The sequence below is a fragment of the Andrographis paniculata genome, unplaced genomic scaffold (genome assembly GCF_009805555.1).
Source record: "Andrographis paniculata isolate CXL003 unplaced genomic scaffold, ASM980555v1 Contig51END, whole genome shotgun sequence".
Classification (NCBI taxonomy): domain Eukaryota; kingdom Viridiplantae; phylum Streptophyta; class Magnoliopsida; order Lamiales; family Acanthaceae; genus Andrographis; species Andrographis paniculata.
Window position 1 is genome coordinate 1,336,105 of NW_026137586.1, and position 23,290 is coordinate 1,359,394.

Consider the following 23,290-nt stretch of genomic DNA (forward strand, 5'->3'; position numbering starts at 1 on the left):
CTCGACCGTTTTCTTATAAATTATATATAGATTAAACTATTAGCATCCGCAAATACAAATCCCTTTGACGCAATTTTTGCTTGAGCAACTTGGGCTACAAAATTTTGCGCAATCCTTGTCGGATTTGCAGGCACCACCCGCCTTTATGCTTGGTTCTCCATCTTCATTATAATTATAATACGAAGAATACTCTTCGTCGACTGTCCTAGCCCTTGTAATTTCCCAACCTGCGTTAATTTTCGATAAATTAATTTATTTTGCGACAATATATTCAATTATAAAAGACCAACATATACACATATATATATATACACGACGGATGATTCGGTGAACAAATTCATTTAGTATATGAATACATTGATATCACTCAACATTTTGTATATTTAAAATTTGATATATGTAACTATAGATTGGAAATAGGTCGGAAAAATTACTATTTCCAAAATTTTAATTATATAGTTTGTATAGTAATTAGTAAGGGTTTGTTTGGTTTGATAAAATAATTTTATTTTTTTAATAAAATATCACAATTAATATACTATAAAAATTAAAATTAAAATTTAAACACAAAACAAACCAAAAAAAAAAACTAATTACCTGAGGCCATGATAAGCAACACAGCTAAGACAACGAACGAGTAGTTCCTGCTCATCTTCATTTCTTTTTCTTTTTTTATTTTTTTGTATGATCTGTTCGATTATCGATCTTTTATGGAGTATTATATTATGTTATTTTGTAGAAATACCAATGCAAGTATTTATATTGTCTCAAATCATAATGGAGTGTGTATATATTTACATAAATTTTGCAAATTTTGTAATCTGATTGGGTGTATTTTATTGGATGAAGTTATAATATAGAACATTTTAAGAATAAACCATTATATTGCATATGATTATACACTTTCTTATTTTTTAGTATTTGATTAAATATTATCAATCTTTTTAAATTACACACGAAATATTGACTATCTTGATTGATGCATCTAAACTATGCCTATCTTTAAAAAATATTGTGAAAATGGTAACACAATATACACAATAATTATTTAATTCAATGTAATATAATCAAAATATTATAGGATTAAAACAATAATAATAATAATAGGACCAATTATGCAAAAAGATTTTAATGTAATATTTAAAAGTGTTGAAGATTTCATTGTATAATTTTATTAATCTGACCTCTCCATTGTGTATATTTAAGTATATCTATGGTCCGTAGGAGATGGTATGGTGGCGTAGGAGTTAAACTTGTGACCATGAAGTCTCAGGTCACCTGCCACGAGCCGCAATAGAGGACTATAAATTACTACTATGAAAAAGTGATAGGCAATTAAGGATATTTTTGAAAATTTAATTAAAAAGTAAAATAAATAAAGAGAAAATATAATAAAGTTAATGATTTAATTGTAAATAAATATTCAATCATTTTTCAATGACTTTGCCAAAATTAGTAATGGGATAAATTAAAAAAAAATTAAGAAAAATTTTAGCGTTCAAAAAAAAACAAATAAATAAGTAAAGCACCGCCTTCATCCCCTCATATAAGAGAAACCCTAATCGACGGCGACCGAGTGAGGCGGAGCTCCGAAAATGGCGACGAACGACGGCCGAAGGAAGACAAGAGCAAGACCGAATATCCTGATCACGGGCACACCGGGGACAGGTAAAACGACGACGTCGGCGGCACTAGCCGAAGCGGCCAATCTGCGGCATATCAACGTCAGTGAATTGGTGAAGGAGAAAAGTCTCCATGACGGATGGGACGAGGAATTCGACTCTTATGTCATCAATGAAGATCTCGTAAGTCCTTCGCCACACCACTCTGTGATCCAATCTTCAAAATTTCCTTGGGCGTTTGTTTGATTTGTAAAATTACACATTACTGTGCGAAAAAAAAAAAGAAGATTTCTACCTCCATTGATTCAGTTCCGAGCTGATAATTATATGCATTCTGAGTGGAATAGTACTCAGCTGTTGTTGAAGTTTTTCGACCTCCACGAAAATTTTAGTATTAATTTAATATATCAGCCATGAATTTGGATACAGATTGCTGCCTAAACTTATTTCTGCAGTTGGAACTTTTGGTTTAAACAATTGTTTGATACCATGTTCTGTGAGACTAAAAAAAAAACGTGAACTTTTAGTCCCTTTAAGGAAGGTAGACCAATTTTCGTAAATGAAACCGTGTAGGCCAGAACTCTAGAGTTAATGTGTTTGCCTGGAGTAATTTAAAGATGGCAACCCCTGGGAAGTTTTCAACAGTGCGTGTAACTGAGGATTAGAACCAGGGTGGAAGGACATGTGTTGACATATGGAGTCAGTCTGCGATTCCGCGATTCCGACACGTCCGGCTTTGCGGGCACAGTGTTTGAAGGTGTGGATCTGTGGGGCCAGTTTACAATCCTAACAGGTGTCCTTCCAGGACGCTTCGGTCCTCACTACGCGCACCATATGAAACTTCCCAAGAGTCACCCATCCTCAAATGACTGTAAAGCAAGCATGCTTAACTCTAGAGTTTTTTCAGTAGGACTTCCGAAAAGGAATGTGCACATTGTTGACATGAATAGTCTATTCAATTTATTTAAACTATATTCAACCTTGGATGGCCGGGCACCGGTTCATCTACGGGAGTTGGCCGAACACCGGCCCAATTCCGGGAGTATTACACGAGGTGTCACAAATGTGGAGTGAATTCGTAACTAACTATGAGGCCATGAGTTTTAAACCTCCAAGGCCTCCGATATTTTACACAATTTTTCTTAATTTTCATGCAAAAAAACAAATAGTTATATTTTACTAGGTAAAGAGAGTACGATGGTATGTTCCGTTTTATCAGTGTCACTGTGGTAATATGTTTTTCTTGTAATAAGGACAACGTCACTTCATAAATTTAAAGTCAGATAATTAAATTTTCATTTAATATGCTGAATGCTTATACATGAGTTGAGTAGTAGTTCTCGTATTCGTATGTTGTTGTTCACTTCAATTATGTATGTTGAGTGTTGATATGTTATATGTTTGTACAATAGACAGGTTTAACAAATGTTTGGATATGTTGTGGTTCCATAACAAAACTTTTATTGAATTATTGTTCACATGTTTTTTGTTCTTGAATATGTTGTTTTTCTTATATCAATATATTGTTGTATAAGTGATCTTATATTCAAAATATTCATAGCAGACTGTAGTTATATAGATACTGAATTTCATCGACAGATGCTGATTTAATGAAATCAATACCTGATCTGCTCCATGGCATGATATGTGGACATCTCACACTTGTTGCAATAGATGGTGTTTCGTGTTTTTTTTTTTTGTCATTGTCAGCATTCCTAATTTTGGGTGTATTGGAACAACCTAGGTTATCGTACGGATTCTTGTGAACTTGGTTTTCCCTCGACGCTTTGTTCAATGCTTCTAACACATCAAGGCATTTTTCAATATTCCGTGACCGACAAACCATTTCTTCACAACTACAATCAATGTTAACTGGTCTGATGTGGATTTTTTTCTTCAATCTTTATATATTTTGGGCATGTTCATTTTGTGGCATTGTTAAATAATCATCTTCGACAATTTTGAGGGATTATTTTCTTAACTATCTGCTGAATAGTACTCTCAACGTCCACTAACAAGATATACATTTGTTTTTTGTGCAGAAATTAAGAAATATTAGTATTAAAATGGTAGTGCTATTTTTGTCCTCGTGTTTTTTTGTTTTTTATTTTTTTTATAATGTGGAAACTCGCAACCTAATAGACTGCAAATTAAGCTCGACAAGACAAGTCATACTAGGCGAACCATATGTAGCAGGCAAGACCTGAGTATACTTCGTGTTTGGATGGATGAAAATTGAAAAATTATAGCTTTTGAGCGGACAGAGAATAGCAAAAGTATCGTTAACTAAGAGCTTTAATGTATTTCCGTAAACATGTATAATTCCCGATTGGCTTTTAGCTCGTATTTCATTCAATTTTGTGTGTTGTGCAGGTGTGTGATGAGCTTGAGGATTTGATGGAAGAAGGCGGAAATATAGTTGATTATCACGGCTGTGACTTCTTTCCTGAACGTTGGTTCGACCGCGTTGTGGTGCTACAAACCGACAACTCTGTTCTGTACGAGCGCCTTACTAAGAGGTGATAGAATAGATATGCTTCTTCCTCGCCTATAGCACCACATGTGTTCTTCGTTATTTGTTAAACCCTCAGTTCTTAGTCCTAGCTATGTTCAAATCACTTACCATTATCGTAAATTCCTCCATTGCAGGGATTATGAGGAAAACAAGATAAAAAATAATGTCGAATGCGAGATCTTTCAGGTTCTTTTAGAGGAGGCGACGGAGAGTTACGCAGAAGACATTGTGGTGGCGCTAAAAAGCGACTGCATCGATGACATGGATCGGAATGTTTCTTCCTTAACTGATTGGGTAAGAAGCTGGAGCTCCCAATCTTGATTTTGGAGTTAAGTTATAATCTTTGTATGAATGATTGAATTTCTTTGATACAGATCTTTTGGGTGTTTGATGAAGGTATTTGTTCAATATATTTTAATATATATATATATATAGGGATGTATTTCACTCATGTTTTATTTTTTTTTTTGCACCTTTGCTTTTGGATTGAAACCGGAATTAGTATTCAAATTAGTAAATTTGGTTTTACCTAATATGAATTCAAAGAAATCAAGCAGTGAACCAGATCGGCAAACTACCGTTATGCTCGGTCTGAACATTTATTTATATAGTATCGGTTGAGGGTTCTTATGTTGAACAAATAGGAGAAAATTTTGAATAAATTGGTAAATGAATATAATGTTAAAAGAAATAAATAAAAGCGGGTGTAAAAATTATTTATTATAAATATAAAATACATATTTTGTGGAAAAAATAAAAAAGAACATCTAAGTTTAATGAATAGGAGTGATATATAGACGTCTGTAGTTCAATTTACCCACTAGCGATTTGCAAGCTATTGTTCTCTGTTAAAGAATTTACCTAATTAAATCCTACCAATATCTTATTTAGTTAAATTTTGTCTTGAGGGTTCCCAATGTGGTTTTTTTTTTTCCGCTTGGCTGATTTTGTTGGTGTGGTTTGAATTTTATACAGTAAAATTTAAAATTAAAATAATTATTTAACATGATATAAACACAAATTATTTTGAAAAATAATGATACAGTAAAAACCCTCAAACGCTACAACCAAAAAGATTGTAAAAAATCCCGTAAGAGATGGCCGGTGTAGGGGTTGGACGTCTCAGGTCACCTGCCACACATAGTTCGCCTAGTGTGACTTTTCTGTGTATACACATTTTATAAGTAACAACATTTAAAACATTTCACCGTTATAACTGCAGTATACTATGTGATAGATTGACTGAAATATTTTTTAAAATAAGACTAAAGAGCAGTTGAATCTCGTATGTATGTAAAGCTTTTCTAATGAAAATGAGCACACATTATTGATTAGTACCTGTAAGCAGTAATGTTACACATTCCTAGCATCGCCATGAACTTTGCAATTACGAGCAGTAGCATCAGCAGCATAAACCCCTTTTATTGTTACCATCTTTGTGTACGTCTGCCTGTCGTCTACACGAACACAAAATCGTGGCTGATTATCAATTAGAGAAACTCACCACCCAAATTATACAAAAAAAAACTCATGCACCTGCTCATTATTCGAACATAATAACCATATCTATATTTTTAGTAGAACTCGAGAACTCCCGATATTGTCACCGGAGGGTTGATCTCTACGCGGCTGGCTTTCCCTTCGCCGTATAAATGAGGTAAGGTGTTGGCTTCTTTGGGCGCGACTCCTTCAGCAGTCCACAGCGTGGCGTGCGGCCACTCGTTTTTTGAATTTATCTTTTCCCCGCTGACCACCCCGGGATCGGCTTCCAGGGCGGCCAGTTTGTCCGAGAACAGTAGTGCAGTCATGTGAATGGGAACATTTTGGTGGACATGAGAACCATAGCTGGCTACGGCAGTTACGCCGTGGCTCCTCTTGTGGGCGAGGGTCACGTGGGCTTTCGTAAGGCTGTTCCTTAAGTTCTTGTTGTCGAGGAATGCTGCAACTCCTGAATCCTTTGCACCCAACTGTGTCGACAAGCCATTAAGTCAAATTAGCTAACCGATCAAAAGCAATACAAATTAAAAAAAAAAAAAAAAAACGTTCGATTATCAAGGGATATAATACGTTCGATCAATCAGGATTAAAAGCGACAAAAGTTTTTAAATACGGTACAAAAGGTAGGAGTCAGAACTCATGACCACTCCCTAACATTATTGATACATCTACCCCTGTTTCGGTTATACTCCCTCTGTCCAGAATAATTTTGTCAATTTGTTTAGGCAAAGAAATTAAAAAATAACGGTATTTTAATATAAAATGAGATAGTAAAAAGTAAGGTGAGTATTATAAAAAAAATTATTAAGAAATTAGATTAAAACAAAAATAGTTGGATAGGTACAAAAAGTATAGCAAAGTTATTATTATTATTTGTTAAAAGTAAGCATTAACAAAATTATGGATTGATAAACTTGTTTTACTTTAAATAAATTATACATAAGTTTAGTAGAAAATAATAAAAAAAAAAAAAAAGGAGCGGCGTACATATCAGAGGAGGGAGATTTATTATTTTAAATGTAAGAAACACGAGAGAGGATGTATTTAACTTACATTATGGAGGAGAGTTAGAATTTCTGACACTGGCAAACTAACAGCAGCATAGGTAATGCTGCCGAGCCTCCTTTTCTCTGTACTAGGAGCTACATATTCTCCCTTAGAAATTGTTTTCAGTTGTTCGAGAACCCTTTGAACAGCAACATCGAACGGGACCTGCAGAGACAGCTCGGGATCATACGACAATTAGAAAGCCTAGATGACGAAGCAAAAGCACAATGTATCTATGGCCATGTGTTAATTGGATGGAAATTGAGAGTGTGTTCTATGACTGACTTGTTTCCAATGTTCTCATAAAATATAACAATGCTGTGACCTTAAAGATGAACTTCAAATGGTATATGTTAATTCACTCAGCAGTGCAATGACTAATAATTTAAAAAATATCACATAATATTATCTGATTATTACATAAACAGATTAATTTGACCAAGTTTTTTCAATATATATATATATATACACATACACGGGTGGTGGTTACCACGCAGACCACCACACATACACATATATATAAGGCAGACAGTATATATTTTTATATAGCACAACATAATGTTTTATCATATACAAATACATGTGCTGAAAGCAATAATATATTGTGCTATATGAAATTATATAATATGTTGTTAAAATATATTTTGCATATTATATAATCATGCGTTGTCAACACTGTAGCCGAAGCGATATACATGAATTATTTGTGCTAGCTTCTACCAATTTGCCTTGAGACTAAGCTTGAAGCATAAGAGACTACTAGTAAGCAATGGCGAACACCTACTAAAGAATACAGACGCCAACTAACCTGAATGGATTTCATATATTCTTCACTCCCGAGTAAGGTCTGGCGCAATTTTTTCTCCCATTCACTCCACTGCTTTGCATATGTGCCTTTTGTGGACTCCAATCTAGCACAGGGTAAAAATATATAAATTAAAATTAAATATTAGAACAAAACCTCCGATACTTGCCACCTTGGAATGATGGGCAGCAGCTCCTTATCAGATGTATGTCATAATAGAACAAATTAAAACAGTGCAACAAAGCATACAAACTTCTATTCATAAACGACAAAATAAAATTATAAGTAACAGGGCAATCACCTTCCATGTTGTCTAGTATGAAGCTTGTAGAGATTAATTCCTTCCTCCAGAACAGTTTTCACAGATTCAGGCAGAGGAGATCTAAACATACCAAGAGAAACATAAAATACTGTAAGTCTACATCATATTCACGATGGAAAAGGAATTAATGATCTGCAGATTAAGGACCAACATTCAGGAAAGCCACCAAGCAAATAAAAAATCAGGAAACAGAACTGATGAAAATATATAAAAGTAAGAGATTCACATCTTTTATCAAACTTTTGAGAGGGAAACATTATATATAATGTTATTATGTGCGGGAAATAAAATGGTTGCCTTTTATGAAAAAAACCCCTAGCTACACGAGGCATGTTTGACAAACTTATAAGTATTCTATTTATTCTTATGTGAAGGCAAGAATTCAACAACCCCTTAATCAAAATCAAAGAACTATTCATACATTAAATAATCCAACTTTCCATCAGCTAAACATAATTCATACATTAAATAATCCAACTTTCCATCAGCTAAACATACAGCTGACGTACAAAAACCATCACTAGTAAAATTCTCCAGGGGCCAAATAACAAGTACAGCTAAACGATTGACTCAAGCAAGAACACTACAAAAAAAACAAGCCATAGGTTTCACATCTTCAAGAAACAGTACAAGCACAAAACATTTAAAGGTGATATGTTTTGTTCTTTCTACTCTCCTCCTTTCATTCATGTGTTTCCTATATGGGCAATACTGCATCCTCCAACTAACTAACGAGGAGCTGCTGGAGCAGTATGTTATAGTAATTTGAATAACAGGAAGCTGTCTATATTTGGGTGAAGCCAACAATACAGTGACTCAAAAATAGTAATATGAGGAAACTTTGTAGAATGTAGAATATAATAGGAATTAATGCTTGTTTCAATCATACAGCCGCCCTATTTTTTTTTTCTGAGAACAAGTTTTTCATCAACAATAACAACCCTTAAGAAAAATTGAAAACAATTCAGATAAAATACCAAACATGAATTAACAATTCAGAGAAAACACGCTTTCTAGTATTGAGCTACATATCTATATAATTATTCTTGCACTTATCTAAACCATAATTGAAGATGTACAGTTGGCACCAAACTAATGAAATAAGAACCTGTTAGATTCCAATAAAGGCATTTTCACCAGTGAACCAAATCGTTCTATTAGCTCAGATTCGAACTCCTTGCGGCTCTGGAATTGAGGATAATGTCATTACTATAGAAACTATATGGAATATATAAAAGCATATTATCATAATTACAATAGCAGTACCTTGCCATCATATAAATGGTAGAACATTAACAACACATAACCAGCATTTGGAGATGTCTTGTCAAGGTTTCCCTGAAGAAGCAAATGAACAAAAAGAAAACCATTGGTTTGATTGTTCCTAGAATGAAGTGTATGAAAAGATGACATTCAAATTAATTTTATTTATTACCGGATGATTCACTCGGTTAAGGACTCGGAAAATGAAAACAGCAAGAGCATCAAGAGAGAAAGGATTCGATTCAGTTCCTGCAAGTATACCAAGAGAAATCCACATTGGAAATTAGTATAGTTAGCGAAGTAAAAAGTCAATATAGTTATTAAAATTGAAAAACCTACAAACTTTTAATTGGTAAGAAACTTACAAAAACATAGGATATCTATTAGACGTGCACTTCTAAGATGCAAAATATTTATTGAGGATAGAAAGAGTAGATCAAATATCCAGGATGAAGTCACTAATATTTGTTATGATTTCAATGTACTATATCCTCCATTTCTTTAACCAATTAGATTCGTATGAATCAATTTAACCATCAAAAACACTAAATGGCCGGTGTGTGCCCACAATCATAATTTCAAGCCAGTAAAACTAATAATTGTACCAAGTATTATTGCTCCAGATTCTGAAACTATGAAGGATGTGATACTTACTCTATAATGATCAGTCTAGTCCACCACATACCACATTTTTGTTGGTAAAAGATTTAAGTTGTTTAGAAAACTTATAGTTGAACATTTAGGCATGCTTCACAAATAATGTGGAACTCAACGATATACACAGGTTCTGGAAATTTGATACGCAACCACTGGAGCACTTCACCTTCTGAATCTGGTACAACTGGGATTGCAGATGCCTTTGTGCTGCGACACATGTCTTCAATCTGTACAATGTTGTATAAAAGAAAACACAAAAGTAAGCAACTGTAGAGTCTTAAAAACTCTTAAAGATGAAAGTCCCTGCCTTAGATTCTTACATCAACACCGAAATGACACAAAAAGTGAGAACAAATAAAAGCCAAAGAAAGAGAAATAAGTTTTAACGCATCCAGTTATAACTCCCCCATCCAGAAATAGACCCTGGAAAGCACTATGTTGGGAGGCCAAGTTAGTGATCTGAGTTATTAACTTGGAGCTAGGGTGCAAGAATACTTGTTCAATTGAATGATGAGTGATTATGCATGTTGTTAGTATCTACGCATATTTCACTTATAAGTATTGTTAGGGCTCTTAATTACTCTTCCACAGTTCTTTTCCTATCATCTGCATGGTGATGATTTGGGTAGTAGCATTTGCAGGCAATCAGCGAGTTCTCCAAAAAGTGGGCCATGCGGAAATCATGATTGTTGAGACAGGGTGTTAGATTTCTTCAAATAAAATTAACCTTGTGCACACTGTTAACCATACTAATCATAACTTCAGGAATCACTAATTATTACCAGCCTCCAAACTTCCTCATTAGGAGCATTTTTATCAGCAAGCAGGATAGAATAAGGTTTCTTGCGCCGCTCTTCCGCTATCCTCCCCCAATATTTTCCTGTTTCAGTAACAATAAAGAAAATTAAATGCATAGCAGAACAACAGAAAATTCATGAGTAAAGACCTTTGGAAATATTTGGGCAATATACCTTTGCTGTAGGAAAGAAAAAGTTGTAAGCTAAGCTCAGTACCTTTGATAAGATCCCCCATCAAACTATGGACTGGACGATCGTCAGCAAGTTCTCTGCTGGCACTCTGTATTTCCTTACAAAGTGCTGACTTAGCACAGCCAGGTATTCCTGAAAAGGCACATTTGATGACATATATTGGAAATAACAAAGCTAGAGCCATTAACATGGGGGAACACCAGATAGAAAAATTCCTTTCTTGGTAAAATGTTTGGAAATAAACAAATCAACAACAAAATGAACAAAAAAGATTTCTTTGTGAATGGAAAAACATCTCACTCATGCTGTTGTCTGACAGCAAAAACAATAAAGATATTTAACACATTAAGTATCTTACAATTCCACATTAACAATTACTTTATGCAGCTTTAAGGTCTTACCAATCTAGTTTTTCTAGCATTCAGGCTCTATGACATAATATTATCATATCATAAGGGTTTCTTCTGAGTTTTGTATCTTTGAGATCTTATTACACTTAACTTTCAAGAAGCATTTCAATCATCATCAATCAATCTTCACGGGTCAAAACTTTATAGAAACACAGAAAGTGGTGTAGGTCACTTAACTTCTACCATCCTTCCTAACAGCTAGTTTCAATAAAGCATTTAACTTGTGCCCATCATTCAGAGGTGAAAGGTCAAGTAAATGGTATATAATTATAATTTATAAAAAGAGGTATAAGGCACTAGATTAACTCTTACCAGGGAAGAAGACGATGAGTCCTTCATCCTTCCTAACAGCTTCCTTCACATGTGGAGTTGGACTTACTGGCACTGTATCTCTCTCTGGCTCCAAGTCACCCTCTTCATCTCTTCCTCCATCAATAATTGCCATAAAGTCTTCAACTCTCACCAAATTGCCCGCAGCTCCTATCAGAGCCTGATTTTGAGGACTGCGCTTCGCATACTGCTCGAGGAATGGTTCTGCTTCACTAAGATATGTGGAAGAAGACAGCTGTTTGCGTCCATATTTTCTACGTATAAATACAGCCCTTGATAAAGAAAAAGAAAAAATAAGCACAATCAAATACGGTCCAACAACTTCATGCAAGCTCCAAGAGAAATCAGGATTACCATTCATCCAACATCTTGCTAAGCTCTCTTTGCTTCGCAGTTGAAGTATTCCATTTTTGCATTTGCCTGGAATTGCCACATAATAATATATTAGATACATTTGTGTGTGTAGATTAATAACACAAGAGAAACTGGCTTTACAAGACAATAATAATCTGCTCCTTGACAATTTGATTATCTCCAATAAGTTGTCTACGGCGAATTTAATCAATAATCAAGACACAAAACTCACTAAATGTGATTGTAATCCAAATTCATGGTTGTATACGTACAAGTGCTGAAGATGTTTCTTGGCATTGGTCAATTATCTATTACATGTACAGTTAATTACAGAAAAGTTATCCACTGCTGAGTACATGCATGTGAATTTACCAGATGCAAAAAAAAAAAAAAAAAAAAAAAAGAGAGAGAGAAAGGTGAAAAAAAAGGGCTACAAAACGTATAATTAGAAAAATAAATTCTGAAACCTTAAACTCTGATCAGAATCATAATTCATAAGGCAGAAACAATTTGTGAAAATGAAATTTAAAAACAACACACAGAGAGAATCATTTAGATCAAATATTTTGAACATAGGCGTCTTCTCTAAGACAGTGCACATCAAATAGCATGCACAAACACAATATTGTCAAATGGGGAAGATTGTTCATTAAATTATTTAGTTATATAGTATAAACACAATTCCATAGATGATGGACTGCAGACAAACTAACCTTAGGTAGTAGGCTTTGTATGCAGCTTCACCTTGTTTAAAAAGAATTGGCAAGCCATTTCGAATCAAAAATGTCCTTATCTGCACATTCAGATATATTCTTGAATAATTAATGCATCGTCTTCTCCAACAGTCCAACTCAGCATCAAACCACAAAAATAAAAACAATTGATTGTGTCTAATAAGTGATCATCAGCCAAAATAGATAAAGAAATTTGGATTAATCAATAGAAATATTTGCAGTTTCTTTGAGATCCTCCATCAATCAAGAAAAAGGATTCCATCTTAACTCTTTTAGGATGATGATTGAAAATTATTCCATACCAGGATCCCCAAGAAACTTTAAATCTAAAGCATATTTTAGTGTATATTTAAGGGGGGTATAAATCTGATGCTGAGTCAACATGGTTTCCTCACGATAAATTTTCCTCCCATTACTATTGGTTTGCAATAAAATTTGATAGAATTTAGCAATTAATAAAAGATGTAATATATGAGTTGAAATGTCAAATTTCATAATGCATAATAAGTTCATTGTCATGTAGACATCAATTGTCTTGTTAATAACAAGCAGAATGAAAAAATCTTTCAAATGTAATAACCCAGAGACACCTCACTTTCAAATTTGGTCCTTCCCCAATGCTCATTAACTATTGTAATGTAATAGATTACTTAATATTGTGTCAACTCATTTTAGATGTTGTAAGGTGTTCAAATATATTGCAAATTCATCCTTGTTTGAACATTTTAGATCTTCTTGCTCAGAGTGGATCTAATACCATGTCAAATATAATCATTCATTTTTAAGGACATTGCTTACATTTGGCAAAATCACATCTCATGAAATTTCTGAAGTCAGTCTAAACTTGGCAAAAACAAATCAAGCTGATCAAGGTGAGAAATTAGAATTAATCATAGTCACCAAATTTTGGAAAAATGTGTGGTGACTATGGTCATCTCAAGAATTTCAAACACAGATCTAAACTTCCAGTAAATTTGTGAGTGTGAAATTGACACCACCAAAGTTTAAACCTTGTTAATATCAATGCATATAAGTAAGATTATTATTTATTATGGTTTTATTGAAGATTTTCTGAATCCCATTAATCCATATCTTGTCTATGTCAACATGATGTAACAATAAGCAAGGAATCCATATTCTTTAGCAGTGTACATCTTTGGAAAATAGCTATTGAACTCCTTTTGTGTAGCAATAGTGAACATTTGAAAGCAAACAGTTGCACATAAATATCATCCCTTCTCCATGTATTAATGATGATTGAAGCACCACTGCACTCAATTTAACTATACATATAACTGCACCAAAATTATAATTTGAACTTAAATAATTTGGTAACACTGTGGATATTGATTCATTTCATACCTTATATGTAAGAAATTTCAGCTTGATCATCAAGTTTGCATCTTCATCAGCTAAATCATCGCTTGCAGGTGCAACATTTGAGGTATTCCCAGATTCTGCTACACCATTTGTTTCCTGGTCAGATTCCTTAACCTTCCCAGTTCTATCCTTAAACAAGTTTAAGTCTACAAAAAATCCTGCAGAAGAAACATAGATTAGAAGCTGACTAGAGAAACATTCAGTAAACATTAAACCAATATAATAAAAAATAAAGGGTGTGTTTGGTTATCGGTTGGATTTGAAATTGTAAGTTGCGTTGGAGCAGATTTATTTAATTAATATTTGATTTATGATATAATATATATGATAAAAATTAATATAAAACATGAATTTAAGTAGTTTAAAAATTATATCTCAATATAATATATACAATATGAATATCATTTTTTTATAAAATAAAATTTTATACTCCCTCCATCCCAACTAAAAATACTACTTTTACCATTTTCGTCTATCTCACTCAAAAGCATCTCTTTTCTATTATAGTAAAAAAAATCATATATTAATACCAAATCCTTCTAATTTTTACTTAAAGTACAAGCATAACCTTACCCATACAATTTTATACATAAATAAAAAGGCAAAAATGTCAAAACGACCTTATACATTTCCACAAACCAATAAAATATTATTATTTTTTAACCCACTACAAAAGAGCAAAAACATACTTTGAGATGGGACGAAGGTAATATAATACAACTAAATAAAATATACTATATTTTTATATATAATCAACATAAACTAATTTTATAAAAATAAAAATAAAAAATAAAAAAAGAGTTTTGAATGTATATCAATATATTTGCTTATTGGGAAAGAGATAGAAATTAAAAATTTTGAATGAATTTCACATAATGTAATATTTGAAGAAAACTGGGAGCATAATGTCAACTTTAACCCAACCAATAAACCAAACACACCCTTATGTTCAAGGAATGACAAATAAATATTGACAATGGCATATGGTAATGCCTGCAACCTAACCACAACCCTTTATAAATGTTACACCATATGTTCTACGGTTCAGCTCACACACACACAAAAAGTAGATATGAAGTCACTGCAACACCAAATGCTAAAAACAAGAATAAACAAGCATTCAATATCAAAAACCACAAATCAGGTAGAGCCAAGACATCAAAATGTTAGCATTAGCCATACAAGTCAAAGGAAGGCCCATATATGCTTCAAAAGTGATGCAATGCTCCAAATAAAATCTATATGACCAATGCCCCATGCATATTGATTAAGCAACGGAATGGAGAAGTACATTCTTCAGTTTAGAAGTAAAATAAATACCTCGAAATAGAGGCCACAATCCAGGATTGTGCCTGCAATATGACATCTTCATCAATGAAAATCAATGTACCTCATATCTAATAAAATAATTTGTTCTATGTGCAGCTTATACATATAAATACTAAGAAGCACACCTCATCTCTTTTTGGTATCGTCTAAAAGCTGAGTCACTGTGCACATGAATAACCATCTTAAAATGAAGATCATCGCTTGCCACAGAGTTTAACTTTTGAAAATTATGGTAACATTTAAAAGCAGCAGGAAAGCGTTTTTCTCTCATCAGCCGAACCATTTCCTGGTGCAGCAGGTTAATGAAGTAAATATTATTGAATGAGAAGACAAGGAGTATTTGCAGAAGGTTAATAACTACATGCCATGTTACTAGAGCAGCATTAACAAAAAAAATTAACCATTTCAATTTGCAGAAATGTGTACGTCTGCTTACTATATTTAGATTAGATACATGTGGTTACAGCCGGTAAAGTGCAGTCTCATTTTCCCACAATTACCAAGTGTAATAAAATGTATGCATTTCTCAACCCTACATCTAACGATACATGCACGTATCTGTATAAAACTTCATAGGTTTGATTTCCCTAGTTCCAAAAGTCAGTAAATGATTGAACAAGAGAACAGTCTACCTGTAATTTAGTAGTTGAATAATCAGCAGGGTGTGCTTGCAGAAATTTGGACAGAACAGATCGATCTGCATTTCTAGAATGAGAACTGTAATTCTCATTTCCGAACCAATCCAAATAGTTTGGGCAGAAAGCAGCACCAACACTCTCTAGAAGTGCCTTAATTTGCTGTATTCACCCCAAGTAACAATAAATATAAGAATTTCCTTCCAAATCATCAAGTGTGGAAGTCAGTATCACCAGAGAAAAATATATCACCTGCTTTTCATCAGTTCTATTGGCCGCACATATTTCCCTTAGGTTGGAGCCCAGAGATTGGTCAACTGAAGCACAAATTTAAAACTCATGGATCAAAGTGAGACTTGACCAATCCACAAAGGAAAAGTATACAGTAGTTCATTAACATGTTGGAGAGAGAAGGAAAAAAAAACCAAGAATCCCACTAGATTAACAACATAGAAGTAGTTCTATTGTTATCAGGGACCACCACAGTTATTGCCTGTTCATTAGTTCCAAGTACATTGACATCAAGGATTTGAATGTAGGAAAACCAACAAATTATCCCCAGCAAAGTTTGGAACAAAAAATAAGCTAGTGAAAGAGATCAATAAGCTTGTACTCTATTCTAGTTCTCCCAATTTTATTTAAATGTATTCTATACACAAATATCCCTGCTTACTAAACATAATCAAAATAGACAACCAATACTATTCTTTGGACCCTTGGTTTCAACAAAATTAATATTCTGGGGCATATGGTACTTGACATAATTTAATTGTCCTCACGTTTTTTAAATCAGTAGTCTTCATTCTTCAATTGTGATTCTAGTGCTAACTTGATATCAGAATAGTACATTTATACTGTTCCTAGAACTTTGAACACTGAACAGTAACTTCAGTAAAATAAGAGTACCTTCTTCTTTTGGTAATGGAGGATACTCCTGCAGAACCTTCTCCATGTGTTGAGAACTTTTGCAACTTACTATTCGAGCCACTAGCCCTTCCAAAATTTCACCCTGCTTTTTCACATGGTCTATGGATCCTGCAGATGGAGTAAAAGAATGATTTATTTGACTTGCAAACAAGCATCACATACAATGTGGAAGTATCTACACGCATAGTGGTAAGCCTATAAATTAACAGCATCAGTCAATGGCAAACCTGAGTATAACAAAATGAAAATTCAACTTAAATGGATCAACCCACACAAAATTGTGCAAATCAAGAATAAAAGCGAAGTCATACAGAAATGTAAATTTAGAACATGTATATTAAAGAATACAACAGATGGCCGTAAGTACTAAGAAGAACATCACTGGTATCAATAAAAAAAAAAGCCTACCGGGTACAGAAATATCAGCAACTTCATCAAGAGCCTGACATACTGGTGTAGCTGTTCCTTCTTCACAGAGTGCATCATAAGCAGCAAAAAATGATGCTACAGACTTTCTGAAATGAAAAACGAATATACACAATTGAGTAAGAAGTGACGCTACAATTTTGAATTTAAACTTGGTCAAATAAAACATTGCAAGCAGAAGTACAAACTAAAAACGTAAGACATGATAATCATATGCACATTCAAAGGAACATAGAATCTGATGGATCAGTTTGACCTCCATGATAACGAAGAATAAGTTTCTCATTTAGTGAAATTAGATTCTTCTTGATTTGTCCACACATTAGCTAAAAGAAAGCAATAGAAACTACTTCCAGTTTGAAAGATCAAGGATCTTCTCAGAGATCATGCACCGCAAGCAAGATAAGGAAAGACCATCAAGCCAAAAGCTGCTTCATAACCAGGTATACGAGACAGCACTAGCTAAGTGGTCTGTCATGCAGTTATGTAGGGTGTGCCAACTTACACCTCTGTTGATGCCCACAGTAAAAAAATGGCATGGAGACTTTTGTAGGTTAAAAGGTTGCACCAGTGGAATAACTGGAAAAGTCAACATATATGGTCGCATAACGAAAGGTGTTACTGCTCTACATAATGGAATAGTTTGATGATGGGGTCACAAGTTCTTGATAAAGTCAGACTGCTTGTCTAGAATGTTTTGATAAGCAGAATTTTTGCATCATCACATATCTCAGTTTTAAATGACTTTTCTATGATTCTAGTAAAGAAACTCTAGGCATGGTATCAATGGACAACACACTGATAGCTAGAAAATTTTGTTAAATTGCACTACTGCTACAAAGTTATTGCTCCAGGATTGGATTGTAAACACATAATGGCATTCTAATCAGCTAAATTTAAAGTTAGTATGATATAACAAACTTGAACATCAACACAAATGGAAAAATAGGACAGAAAACCAAAAGGCTTGGAATGAATGAAGCCATAAAAATCAGTCAACTTTACAGGCATCAATTTTAAGGGATATGTATTGACGCATTACATAGCTGCCCACTTGACTATTAAAGTAAATTTAGCAATACAACATTGGAAGGATGAATGAATATTACCAAGCATGGGAACAGAACAGAGAGAGTCAAACCCAAAAGCCCAGGAATAAAAATGACATTATTTGTGGAAAGTAAATGGTGGCACTATATACAAATGATCATAGTATAATTAAACTCCAAGTACATCTTGAGGTGCAATCTTAGAAAAACTAATATTAAAAATGCAATACAAAGAGAGTACCTATTCTGCACCAAAACTCACCTTGTAGAGAACAACCACACATGATTAGTTGGTAGCCGCCATTTTCTACAAAAGGCAATAATATCAGGAGTGGAATAGAATTTTGGTTTTCCACAACCCAACTCGGTGACTGCAGTCACAACCACTGTCAAAGAAGAGGAGAGTTTCAGCAATATGAAGCAGTTGAACTAAACCCTGTAGTATTAATAACAGATTTAAATGTGAAGATTAATCAATGGTGTCAGAAATGCAAATAATAAAACAATACCAAGAACAATAGATGCCTCTTATTATGTACATCAATAAAATGAATTGAAAAGAATTGACTTATTGTACACCCAAATGTATAGATATAAAAATAATAATAATAATAATAAAAGTAATTTGTATTGTTTTCAAAGCATGGTCCATAGGTTGAACATCAACTTGAACGTAGAAAGACACTCTCACAGTCTCATGTTTAATCTCGTGTGTCACTTATATAGGAAACTGCTCTACAGAAGAAAAAGGTGCATTTTTTTATTTGGAAGCTGTAAGTTAGGACAAATAAATATAATAATAATCATAATAATAATATGTAAGTCAGCTGTTCTCGGGATCAAGTAAAAGCCTCAACATTGCTTTTGAGTACACCTACAAGTGTCTATACTCATGGTGAAGAGAAGCAGGCAAGAGCAATAAGACAAGAGTCATAAGGACACGATAGCATGATACGTGGATACAAGAAAATAACAAAAGGGTTTGTTTATTAAGGTGCGCCATGAAGCAAACTGTTCTCATCAATGATAAGATTAATACATAACATATTATATAGTTGTTGGTCAGTGTATAATATGAAATCAAAAAGGCATTTTTATCTTTCTTACCATAATCATCATGAGGGCGCTGCCCGTGGTCTCCTAGTACAGCGGTAACCAACTCCATGGATATGCACATACGGTTACGCTGAATAGAACAATATGATATAGAGATCACAAAACAAGGCCACGAAAAGGAGTGTGATGTTGCAGACAATGATGTATGCATCTAAAAAACTTCACAGATGCTCATACAACAAACCCACCGGTAGGGATATGCAGGAGCAAACTAATGTAATATTAAAGTAGGTGATAAAGTAGCTCGCATGAATTTCTGAGGATCCACACATGCATAAGGGAATTAGAGAGAGGATAGAAGCACATGGGTTGAAACTTAGAATAACCACATCAAAGCCATAAACCTATGACTAGAGTGTGATGGCTACAGGCCTCATCCTAGTATTACTCCATTACCAAACAAGTTGGACATTTAGATGTCATTGGTTAAGCAGAAAGAAGAATGCAAGGTATACAAAGAACAAAGATCGGCTCCTAACATCTAGTTAAAAAACTTCAGGCAACTTCCATCTTTTAAGTGACCAGGTAAAAAGTTACCTCAAGAAATTCATTGAACTCAGCTTGCTTTTTTGTGGCTTGTGAACCCCATGCTTCACGAAACACACGTCCAAGTACAAAGACACCAACAGCAGTGTAACTGTAGCACATGTAAGGAACTCAGGAAACTTGAGTAGAAAAGGAAAGTTGAGTAGAACCCCAAGCTTCATGAAACACACTTCCATGTGCAAAGACACCGACAGCAGTGTAACTGTAGCACATGCAAGGATCTCAGGGAACTTGAGTAGGAAGGAAACACAACCGCTACAGATAAGTGAAAACAAGCCATGATATTGTTGATTGAACTAAAATTTAAATGGTCTTATCTGCAACTTTAAGCATTTTCACACCACAAGAAACAGACATTGTTGTGCAGTTTATTCTTTGAAGAACATCTACAGCCCCACCCTCAGTATGCCATGTTGAAGGTTACACAAGACAATAAACTGCATACTTAGCCCTAAGCAGAAATTGTCCTTGCCCAATACCTTAACCCAACATCAGGCTTATCACAAGCGATCAGCACCCCACACACACAGACATGTTTGAGAATGCACAACGAGCAATAGTTGAGAGCAATCGGAAGATGCAATAAGCAACCACATATGGAACAGATATGACATTCAACAGACTGGAATGAAAGGATCTACACTCTATGTTAACAAGAAAACAAGACTGGGGCCTCTTTAGACATATCTATATCCATGTGGACAGTAGAATGATGAGAAACATGCATCATCAAAATGAGAATAGCAAAATATAGAGTTCAGGACAAAGATCATCAGAGATGGGCTCACATATTCCCGTAGCTATTTTTAGCATATGCTCCCCCCTCATGCCCAGCATACATGAAAAGTGATCCAGAGTGCTTGAGAGAAACCTGTTAAATAAGCAATGTCACAAAAGAATTTATTAGATAAGGGTGAATCAACAAATACACAGTTGCATGGAATAAGCACAAAACAGTAAGAGCAAAGTCAAGGAATGAGAAGAAAAAATCCAGATCAGTACTAAACTAATCAAGAGTTGGTTCGTAATAAGTGCAGACAAGAAAAGGCCTGCAGTAAGAGCTCAGAAGCCTACCTCCATTGTAGCTAAGCCTTGGGACACCATCTGTACCATCCTTGTCCGAATCTGTGAGAAGGACACAATGGTAATCAGTCATTTAAATGCAGCACCTACACCAATTATTACCGTACATAATATGATATCACTGCCAAAGACAAAGATTCCCAATTCACCCAACTGTTGACCTAATAATGTCTACACCAAATCATTAAACCAAAGACATTATAATCAAGAAAAAATCACTTGAAACATCAAATCCCATACATCTTAAAATATTAAGGAACTTCTTTTCCAACCTTAATAGTCCAATTCATCGAGTTTTATCCAGGTAAAGAGAAGTGTATTGAAACAACATACCTCATGATCGGACTTCTCATTTTCAAATTTAGGATAAAATGTTGCTCGGACTTGTGCACGTGAATATGTTGAGTTGTCAACAGTAAAGCTCTCCACTAATTTACCACCAAACAACGCACTTAAAACAGCATTAGATTTAGTAGAAGATTCTGTTTGAGTTGCAGTGCCCTGATCCATTTTTTGATCAACTGGAGCTTTATTAGTAGCAACTGCTGTCGGTCCAGATATTGTTCCATATGCCTTGGGCTTCCATATAGCTTTCTGTTCTTGAACAGGTACGCCACCGGTAAGAAGAGATCGCCCGTTGCTTTCTGAAACACTCAGTGCATCAAGCTTTTGGGTGACAGCTTCAGTAGTAGCATTCGATGTGGAAGTAAATGGCTTCGTAGATTTTGATTTCTCTACCCATCTCTGCCCTTTCTGTACTCCACATCGCTGAAATTCACAAGAAAATCTTAACAATTAGCACCAATGCCACTTTATTAAAAAATAGAAAAACTATCAACCGAGAATGACCAGCCACTGTGGATTATAACAAATATAAACATTCTCAAGCTCAAAAATATAAATGAACAATCTCGTAAAAATCTGTGGCCTAATGATCGATCAAACAGTAACAACAGATTTCTAGCGATAAAGCATAACATGATAACACCCTATAAATTATAATCACCCAAAAAGCAAGCGCCAGCGTAATATAATTGAAATTTGAAACTAACCAATCATCCAGACAAATGTCAAAAACAGAAATACCTGGTTGCGAGGCCGAGGCATCGTAAAGGAGAAAACTGAATGGGTGAGAGTGAAGGAGAAAGGGTAGGGCAAAGAAGAACGGTAACCCCGAGCAAAGCCGCAAACTACTCTCTGCGACACCAACATTCACTGAAGAGAATGGCAACCTCCCTCCGCTCCGCTCTGCTCCTAAGCTGCTGCTGCTGATTCGAATCGAATTCAACTGAAAGGTGAATTAATCGTAGCAAGTGAGTAAACGTCGTGTGTCGTAAAACAATCACGCATGGAATGAAATAGCAACAACAATGGCTAATCACTCGCCGCCAATGCCGATCACTGTCTGGATATGGATACTGACCGGCTGGTCTAGTCTAGGCGGTGCTCGCCTCCTCCCAAAGCTGTTCGTTCAGACTCCGGCAGCATTTTCAGAATCCACAGTTCGTGTTCCGATGATGAACGACGATGCTTTATATGCGTCAATCAGCCGCTCCGACTACCACCGCCTTCGTTCCCAACTGACTTTTCCAATGTGATTTGCAGTTCAGTTCAACCGAAGCTCGTTTCTGTCGAGGCCCATATCAATGGAGATTTGTATGGTGGTTTATTGGGCTTAGAGCCCATGATATTAAAAGTTATCTTTTTTAGTTCCAAATAAGTTGATTTCGACACGATATTTTAAATGGACAGTATTACGTAGATAATTTAGTTTAGGGAACGTGGTAGAGAGGAAATTATATATTTTATTTTTTTTTATTCAAGTTGCTATGAAATAAAATGTGGGGTAGAAAGTCACACCAGGGCGAACCATATATAGCAGGTGATCTGAAGCGTTCGAGATTTAAACCCATAATCTCATGGTCACAAAATATTATCTTTTACAAAATAGAAAATAAAATTTTTCTTATAGGATAGAATGAGTACTCTTTATTAGCTATACGCATATATATATATATATATATATATATAGGGATGGCAATTGTTCGTGGTGGACCCGAGATCCAACTCAGACCCGAGCTATTTATTTGAAATCGGGTCAAATTATTCGAGTATTGGGTCATGTCCCGGTCGGATATTGTGTACCCTTATCGGGTGCGGGTCGGGCCTTGGACCCAACCCGAACCCAATTAATATATTACTAATATATTAATTATATACATGAATAAATTAATTTTTAATAATATAAATTGTA

The 23,290-nt window shown here is 34.6% G+C and overlaps 2 protein-coding genes across 12 annotated transcripts; one reads left to right on the plus strand and one right to left on the minus strand.

Annotated features, from left to right (window-relative positions):
• Positions 1-1,266: 1,266 nt before the first annotated feature.
• LOC127253638 (tRNA ligase 1) lies at positions 1,267-22,658 on the minus strand. 11 transcript variants are annotated; one of them, XR_007839299.1, is made up of 30 exons: positions 22,423-22,658; positions 22,123-22,324; positions 21,370-21,804; positions 21,028-21,078; positions 20,742-20,824; positions 19,945-20,044; positions 19,399-19,477; positions 18,554-18,677; positions 17,225-17,331; positions 16,796-16,924; positions 16,142-16,206; positions 15,887-16,051; positions 15,380-15,540; positions 15,246-15,277; positions 13,908-14,083; positions 12,525-12,604; positions 11,812-11,877; positions 11,440-11,729; positions 10,742-10,849; positions 10,511-10,608; positions 9,895-9,955; positions 9,244-9,320; positions 9,075-9,146; positions 8,917-8,993; positions 7,788-7,868; positions 7,490-7,592; positions 6,688-6,846; positions 5,674-6,104; positions 5,476-5,594; positions 1,267-1,278 (listed from the first exon to the last, which is right to left on the minus strand). XR_007839299.1 is itself a non-coding variant. In XM_051278304.1 (29 exons), exons 2-28 carry the CDS (start codon positions 22,246-22,248, stop codon positions 5,712-5,714), a joined length of 3,498 nt encoding a protein of 1,165 aa, XP_051134261.1. In that variant the 5' UTR covers positions 22,249-22,324; positions 22,423-22,658; the 3' UTR covers positions 5,374-5,594; positions 5,674-5,711. The 11 variants fall into 11 exon arrangements, 2 of the variants coding, with proteins under 2 accessions (XP_051134261.1, XP_051134259.1); XR_007839292.1 differs by lacking the exon at positions 1,267-1,278 and adding an exon at positions 5,116-5,300; XR_007839298.1 differs by lacking the exon at positions 1,267-1,278 and adding an exon at positions 5,117-5,268.
• LOC127253639 (adenylate kinase isoenzyme 6 homolog) lies at positions 1,539-4,586 on the plus strand. Its single transcript, XM_051278305.1, has 3 exons — positions 1,539-1,805; positions 3,996-4,141; positions 4,272-4,586. Exons 1-3 carry the CDS (start codon positions 1,596-1,598, stop codon positions 4,456-4,458), a joined length of 543 nt encoding a protein of 180 aa, XP_051134262.1. The 5' UTR covers positions 1,539-1,595; the 3' UTR covers positions 4,459-4,586.
• Positions 22,659-23,290: the final 632 nt, after the last annotated feature.